Source organism: Chenopodium quinoa, unplaced genomic scaffold (assembly GCF_001683475.1).
Source record: "Chenopodium quinoa cultivar QQ74 unplaced genomic scaffold, ASM168347v1, whole genome shotgun sequence".
Taxonomy (NCBI): Eukaryota; Viridiplantae; Streptophyta; class Magnoliopsida; order Caryophyllales; family Amaranthaceae; genus Chenopodium; species Chenopodium quinoa.
The window spans coordinates 1,364,815-1,373,784 of record NW_018743787.1 but is presented as its reverse complement, the minus strand read 5'-3'; the positions used below and the strand labels follow the sequence as shown (position 1 = coordinate 1,373,784).

The window sequence follows — 8,970 nt, the reverse complement described above, 5'->3', positions numbered from 1 at the left end:
AATAGGCTCTTTGAGAAAAGAAGGGAGTGACATGGGATAGGAGGGAACATGATCAAATTTTCTTGAAAATGGAATATGATGACGTGGGGGGATAGGAGAAATGGTCTCACAAATGATCTCATTTTCACCACCTTGCCTCTCATCACTAATAAGGGAATGAAAATTAATCATTGAATTCTCAAAAGAAGAACACTCGTGATCTACATCTCCCTCAAACAACCAATCTCCAAGAGAAAAAACCTCATCTTCCAATTCCCTATCACGACGATAAACAACATTTCTCTTAGAAATCTGAAAGCCTAAGATCTCAAAACCATGCATGAATGGATGCAAATTCATCTCTTTCCCATGAAGCATTCTCAATGAACTCACTCAAAATGTCATTATTTTTCATTTGAACCTCACAAAATAAATGGGACATAATCTCAAATGAGTCCAAATACTAATGAATAGAGGAATCACAAACATGCACTTGGTCAAAATAAGAAAGAGGGTTTTGATTCATAAAATCATCATTTAATTCACTCTCAACTCTCTTTCCTTCACTCAAAAGCTCATTGTTGTCTTCCTCACAATCTTTTGATTGCACAAAAACATCATCATCATCATCTTCAATACACACATGGGATTTGAAAGATTCAAGATCATGCAACAAAGATGACAATTGGCTTTCTAGCTCTTCCTTTCTCCTTATTACCTCCTCAATACGCTCTTCACTCCTATTCATCATCTCCAATTGACTTCTCATAGAATTTAAAAACAACTCCTTACTTGGCCCAAAAGTAGAATCAAGCTCAACACACCTAATAAGGGATTCTAAATAATCAATCGGACACTCACAGGATGAATAAAATTGAGGGTTAACAAGGGGAGAAGGATCACAACCAAGATTGTAAGCATCAACTTTAGAAGGATGAGCATAATCATCATCACGGGGAGAGGGGGCACAATCAAGCATATAAGATTCATTATTGGGAGAAAAAGGTACATCACAAGAAGGCATGCTAAATAATGAAGAATAATGAAACACACCATGCTCATCAACATTGGAATGCACCTCATCATCATGAACAATAGGGGAAATAGAGTTGAAATCATTTGTTCTAGGTTCACTAATGAGATCATGTGACAAATCATGGGAATGCATGCTAACATTAGAAGAATCGACACATTGCACATCAATATTAGAAACATGATTACCCTTATTGTAAACATCCCTAGCAAACCATACATAAAAATCCCAAGCATCATCAGTTGATAATGCTTTAAATTCACCATTATACATGCTTTCAACAATATCCCTAGTTTGCTTATTCAAACCAAAATAACAAATCTCAGAAGCCTCCCAAAGACTATAACAATTACGATCTACAAGTCCCTCAAGTCTATTGAAATAATCACAAAAAGGCTCATTATCATATTGAGGAAATGAGAAACATGCCATTTTTTAATTTTTTTTAACAAAAACAATCAAACAAACAAAAAATAAATAAACAAATAAAAAAAAGTATACACAAAGACCTAGACTCAAGCAATCAAAAACAATCAAGCATTGACATCGTTCCCCGGCAACGGCGCCATTTGATGGGCGCTAGAACGGTCGCACATTCCACACTCAATCAAATAAATTTATAAATCCTAAAACTAACCCCTAAACAAGTCTAGTGGTAAGTTCGGAGTCGAACCACGAGGAACGGTAATGCTAGATTGTTCTTAATCTAATGCCTAAGCTATGCCGAAGTCGATTTACGGATAAAGGACACTACAACTACACTAAAACACATATAAAGAACAAGGTATGATAAAGTCTACTAGGGGAAAAGATCCACTTAGAACAATTAATAAGCTAATGAGAATCCATTTGATAATCAATCATGCAAAGAAAGAATTATAATGAGAATTAACTACACTCAAAAGTAATCTCTCAAATTCCTAGCCTAGATCCCTCATTGACTAGGTGCATAGAAGAAAATTACCCAAAATGCAATCAAATATATCAATTCTAATTCACAATCCCTTGTCAAACTAAAACCAATATGCAATTAAGTGTGCTATCATGGGAGATCAATCCAATCTAAAACAAACAACATGCCAACATCAATTCAATCAATTTAATCACACAATTATCATCAAATTTATCTCAAATAACTCAAATAATCATTACAAAGCCTCACTCAACACCTAGTAGAAGGGAAACTACTCAAGCATAATGAAAGCAACTAAATAAAGCAATAAGAGAAGAGAAAGTAAGAAATGCTCATTGATATAAGATGGAGATCTTCAAATTCCTCATTTGATTATCCAAAATCCATGAAAACCATTGTGCTCCTCACTTTCTCTCTCTAAAATTTTGAGAGTTTCTCTCTCTAAAACCTAAAACTAACCTAAAATCCATTCTAAACTGAAAAAAATCCTTTTTCTTTAATGAGTAAAAAAAATCTATTTATACCCCTTACAAAATTGGTAAGGAAGCTCCGCAAAAAGTCAGCTGAAACGGGAAAAGGTCCGACCGAACTCTGGGTAGGTTCGGTCGGACTCAGGGTAGGTTCGGCCAAACTCAGGGTAGGTTCGGTCGAACCTCCCTGATCCTTGTTTGGTCGAACTTTCCTGGTTCGACCCCTCCTGTAAACATGCTGAAAACTTGGTTGAAACTGCCTTGGAGGTTCGGTCGAACTTTTCAAAAGTTTGACCACACCTTGGTTCGACCGAACCTCTTAGAGGTTCGGCCACACCTCCTCTTGAACTTCCTCTTCTTGCTTCCTCTCCTTCCCTTTTGCTCCTCTTGTCTTTGTCCATGCCTCCATACTTGGCCAAGGGGCCTCCTACCGTGCTTAGGACCGCCATGGAACCTGCAAAAGATAGCAAAGATCACGAGAGCATGGGGATGATAAAATTATGCATAAAGATTATCAAAACAAGCGCAAATAAGCATACTTTTCATCCATAAAAAAAAGGAAGCCATAAGAGGAGAAAAAAGGTAGAAAAACCTAAGAAAAACAGGAGAAAAGAGACCAATACACTACCCCTAAGGGTAACATAAATGTCACTCATCAGATATCCCCATCATGTTCGAAGAAAGCGATGCAATGGAAGGCCATCATGACGGCCTAGTAATTTTGCTCCCAGTTGGAAATTGTATGATCAAGCGAATCCTTGTTGACAATGGAAGCTCTGCAAACATCATCATGCTTGATACCTTGAAACATATGAACACCGATGAGAAGAACATCATCAACAAGTCAACAATGCTAGTAGGATTCAGTGGGGAAACCAAGAAGACAAGTAGAGAGATTACATTAGCCACTTATGCAAAAGGGGTCAACTTACAAGTCAAGTTCCTAGTGATCGACACTCTATCATCGTATAATATGATTCTGGGCAGATCATGGATACATGAGATGAAGGCCATCTCTTCCACATACCATCAAGTCATTAAATTCCCTACCATATGGGGTATTCAGGAAATCAAAGGGGATCCTAAAGAAGCCAAGGAATGCTATAAGATTGCACTAAAAGCAACATCTACAGAGAAGAGTTCAGCATAGCAATCAGAGGGTCAGCTAGGCCAAGAGAAACTGTGGGTAGCAGAAGAATAAGAAGCTACAGAAGTGCAGCTGAACCCTGACCACCCAGATCAGAAGGTCAGAATAGGATCAGAATTGAGTTCGGATCTTCGTCAGCAAATTTATGATTTCCTGGAAGAAGAGAAAGATGCGTTCGCCTGGACTCACGAGGACATGAAAGGAATCTCCCCAGACGCGATCACTCACAAATTGGACGTGGACCCAATGCATACGCCAGTAAAGTAGAAGAGAAGAAAATTCGCGCCAGAAAGGAACAAGATCATTCATGAAGAAATTCAAAACTTGCTGAAGATAGGAAAGATTAGAGAGGTAAAGTACCCATAATGGCTTGCCAACATAGTAGTGGTAAAAAATAAGAACAGAAAATGGAGAATCTGTATTGACTTCACAGATATCAATCAGGCCTGTCCAAAAGACCCTTTCCCGTTACCTCACATTGATGCCATGGTAGACGCAACAGCAGGGCACGAATTGTTATCCTTCATGGACGCATACAACGGGTACAACCAAATCCTCATGCACAAAGATGACCAGGAAAAGACCGCTTTTATTACTAGTCAAGGAATCTACTGCTACAAGGTAATGCCTTTTGGATTGAAGAACGCACGAGCGACGTACCAAAGGTTGGTGAACAAGATGTTTGAGGAGCAAATCGGGAACACAATGGAAGTCTACATTGACGACATGGTAGTCAAATCCAAAAAGGCAGCTGATCACGTTAAAGACCTCAGGGAAGCTTTCGTCATCCTGAAGCAGTACGGCATGAAGCTAAATCCTACAAAATGCACATTAGGAGTTCAATCAAGGAAATTCCTAGGATACATGGTAACACAAAGAGGAATAGAAGCCAGCCTAGACCAAGTCAAAGCCATCCTGGATCTAGAACGACCAAAGCCAAAGAAGGACGTATAGAGCTAAACAGGGAAAATTGCAGCACTGAACAGGTTCATCTCAAAGTCCTCCGACAAAAATAGAGCCTTCTATGAAGACTTGAAGAAAAACAAGGGATTCAAATGGGAACAAGAGCACGACGAAGCATTTCAGAAGTTAAAATAATATTTAGCCAACCCGTTGATACTCTCTAAACCTAGAGAAGGGGAACCACTCCAATTGTACCTTGCAGTATCTGAAGGGCCGATCAGCGCAGTCCTCACCAGATAAGAAGACAAAGAGCAATTCCCTATATACTACGTAAGCAAAACCTTACTTAGTGCAGAAACGAGATACACATCCTTAGAGAAAATCGTTTTGGCTTTAGTCATTGCCTCAATAAAGCTACACCCATACTTTGAAAGCCATTCTATACGAGTACGAACCAACTACCCCATCAAGGCCATCATGAGAAAGCCAGAAATGTCAGGATGGATAGAGAAATGGGCCCTACATCTAAGCAGGTACAATATATAATACGAGCCCAGGACCGCAATCAAGTCACAAACTCTGGCAAACTTCGTAGCAGACTTTAGCCCAGCCCTTGAGGAAGAAGCACAGAAAGAGGTATTGGCCCTACAGGAGCCAAAAGCTACACAGAAGTGGACACTTCATACAGATGGCGCAGCAAACATACGTGGTGTAGGCCTAGGAGTGGTGTTGACATCACCACAAGGAGACAAAATAGCACAAGCAGTAAGGTGTATACTTCAAGGCAACCAACAATGAGGCCGAATACGAAGCATTAATCACAGGACTAACTGTCGCAAGAGATATGAAAATACAACACCTAAAGTTAATCTCAGATTCCTTACTCATGGTGAATCAAATCAATGGGGAATACGCAGCAAAGGACGCCAGGATGATAACCTACCTAGAAGTTACAAAGAGGCTCATTAAGGAATTTTAGGAATTCAAGATAGACCAGGTACCTAGAAAATTAAACACTGAAGCAGACGCCCTGGAAAACTTGGGGTCAAATATTAACCCCGAAGAGTTTGGAGCCATCCCCCTAGTGCACGTACTTTCTCCAGCTATAGAGAAAGAATCAACTATTAATGTCTACGAAATCCAAACAGACCCTACAGAGAAAAAAGAAAGTAGCTGGACGAAACCGCTCAAAGACTACCTCCTAGACAAAACAGCACCAGCAGGGAGGGTGGCAACCCAAGCCCTTGCCTTAAAAGCCTTAAAGTATTGCCTAATCAGCAACTACTCTTCAAAAAGTCCGTATCAGGTCCCTTCTTACGATGTATAGAAAAAGAAGAAGCACAACAGGTCCTACAGTCCCTACACAGTGGTGAATGCGGAAACCATTCAAGAGGAAGGAATCTAGCCAACAGAGCACTCAGAATGGGGTACTACTGGCCCAGCATAAGAAAGGATGCTGCAGAGTTTTCTAAGAAATGCTTAGCATGCCAGATTCACGCACCTTTAACACACAAGCCGTCTGAAGAGTTGCACCCAACATTGACACCTTGGCCATTCATGAAGTGGGGAATGGATATAGTAAAACTACCTCCATCATCAGGACAAAGAGTATACTTCTTAGCAATGACGGATTACTTCTCAAAATGGATAGAAGCAGAAGCATACAAGGATATCAAGGATAAACATGTCATCTCATTTATCAAGAGGAACATCTTAAGCAGATTTGGAGTACCAGCAGAGATCATTACAGATAACGGGTCCCAGTTCATCAGCAAAAAAACACCAAAGTTCTGCAAAGAAAGGAACATCTCCCTCATCACGTCCACACCAAGATACCCATAAGAAAACGGACAAGCAGAATCAAGAAATAAGGTCGTAATAGGCAACATGAAGAAAAGACTAGAAGGACCAAAAGGGAAATGGGCAGATGAACTATCCAACATACTATGGGCAAATAGAATAACTCGAAAAGGCGCTACATGTCATACCCCTTTCTCATTGGTGTACGGATGCGAAGCAGTAATCCCAACAGAAGTAGAAGTCCCCACGGTAAGGTACGGGTTGATGACAGAAGAAAGGAACCAAGCCAAACTAATGCACAACCTAGACACTGTAGAGGAGCTAAGAGAAGCCGAAAAAATGAGGATGGCAGCTTACCAGCAAGAAGTAGCAAGGTCTTTCAACAAGAATGTTAGAGCAAAGGTTTTCAAATTAGGAGATTGGGTCCTCAGAAAGGTGTACGAAAATACCAGAGAAGTAAACGCAGGAAAGCTAGCACCCAACTGGGAAGGACCCTACGAATTCATCAAGGTAGTAGGCAACGGAGCCTACGGACTCAAAAGCGCAGAAAGGAAAGAGGTACAAAGAAGCTGGAACGCAGCATACTTAAAGATCTATCATTTCTGAAGAGCAAAGGTATGTAGTTATCATTTTAATTTCGGTTTTACAAAAAAAAAAAAAAAAAAAAAAAAAACCGAAAAACAACAAAAATCCAAAGAAAATGAAGAAAAGAAAAAAAAGCAAAAACCTCCAACAGCCAAGTGCAACACGAAAGGTACACTTCTTCACTTACACTTAGTCAATTCATCTTATTTTTACTACCAGTACTAACTTTGGCATCGGAGGGCCGTTGGGGAAACCCACGGCCACCCCCTCACCTAATTCTGTTTTGCAAGGACAACAACTACGCTGGCATACAAAGCACAAGAAGGAAGAAAATTTTAGCAAATGTCCATCCCTGTAGAACAAGAAAACATCAACAAATACATGTAAGCAATACTACATCCATACTACAACTATAATACAACTGTAATACAACTGCAATACAATGAGAAACGCAAGAAAACATGCATGACATAATAAAGTAGTAAGATTAGTTAGTTGCAAAAGAGCAACAAAACAAGTAAATCATCCAGCTGCAACAAGCACAAAATAAAAAATAGAATATTTAACTGCACTAGGGCAGTAAAAACATACTTCAAAGAAATTAAAATTGTTCAGAACAAGAAGGTGACACAACACCATTGAAACTAATTCTCCCCCCATATTATCAGTAGGGACCACCTCCTCAGCAAGAGGCTTCAAGTTTTCAGGGACATCCTTAACCTCCTCATTATGAGGAGAGTTAACTTCTTCATCAGCAACGAGCCAGGAGCAGCAGTCCCCTCAGGAAACGCTTTCTCAAAAGTAGCCTTCTTAGCATCATAGTCCCAAGCCTCATGCTTTCCTTGCTGATACTCCTCCATCATTTCCAAGCGTGCCTTCCCAAAGTAATACGTCGCTACATCAACAGCCTCGTTCCTAGCCTCCTTCAAGCTACTCTTTAATTCATCGCGTTCAGCAATGCATTCCTTATGCTTTACCCGTTCAGCCTTCAAAGCGTCAGTAGCGGCCTTGTACTTTTCAGAAAGAGCGTCGTGCTCCTTCTTCACAGCATCATACACCCGAGTGTATTCTAACACCTTGCCCAATACACCTAGGAAAGATTGAAGACTCTACAGAAATACACCATTGGGTAAGAATAGTTTGGCCAGATAATTTTATTTTGTAATTTTTTTTTGGGGAGTATACCATACCCGGAAAGACTGCACAACAACCTCTTGAGAAAGGTTAGCAAAAGTCTGCGAGGATTGGTGTTCCCTGAAAGACGGAAAGAGCAAAGTATCCACATGAGGAGCCAAGGACTCAAAGGAGAAGGTAGCAGCATCCACATCAATAGGCATCTCCAGCTTCCTTTTGAGTTTAGTACGAGGTGGAGGTGGAGGAGGGGCATTCCTTGGAACAACCATCTTGAGTGGAGCATCCCCAGAAGTTTGAGGAGAGACACGCGACTTAAGGCGACCCAGGATAGAGGATGAGCTGAGAAGATCATGAGACCTTAACGGTCTTGAGGTATCTACAAGGAACGCAACAAACAAAGCAAGGAACATAACAAGGAACACAATAGGGAATACAACAATTCCAACAAAGAACATAACATAATTCATAAGGAATATAGCATGGTCTACAAAGAATGAAATAAACTCCATGGAAACAACAACAAATTCAACAAAGTACGCAGCAAAAACCAAAAGAGAAAGCGAACAGAAAGTTATTAAAGCACAACAGCACAGAAACAACAAAACAAAAACACAACAACATTTCCACAAAAAGATCTCCAACAGGAACAATAGCGCAACAATGCTATAATTCATTACGTTCCAAAGAAAAAAAACCTTGAGACATAGTAAGGGTAACTTTATTCTCAGAATCAGAATCGTCCAGAGACTCAATATGGACAACTGCCTCAGGTTACGTTAACTTGATGAAAGATCTCTCGTCCACACTCAACTCGTACAACTTGTCAATCAAAGATGGAGATTGAAAGTATTGCTTCAATTTACTAACTACAACCATCAAGCAAATAAGCCCAAATCAACAAAGAAGGAAAGTAGGACAAAGAAAAACAAGAAAATAGAATACCTTCAGTCTCAACAGTGTAAATAAAAAAATCACAATTATCACCCAACGAATCAATCCTCACAAA

General features: G+C 39.9%; 1 protein-coding gene across 1 annotated transcript; it reads left to right on the top strand.

Moving 5' to 3' along the window:
- The first annotated feature begins 3,086 nt into the window (after window positions 1-3,086).
- On the top strand, window positions 3,087-3,545 carry LOC110684930. Its single transcript, XM_021861371.1, has one exon. It carries the CDS (start codon window positions 3,087-3,089, stop codon window positions 3,543-3,545), a length of 459 nt encoding a protein of 152 aa, XP_021717063.1.
- Window positions 3,546-8,970: the final 5,425 nt, after the last annotated feature.

Coding starts and splice junctions, on each gene's coding strand:
- LOC110684930 (XM_021861371.1), top strand. CDS start 3,087: ATGGAAGGCCATCATGACGGCCTAGTAATTTTGCTCCCAGTTGGAAAT.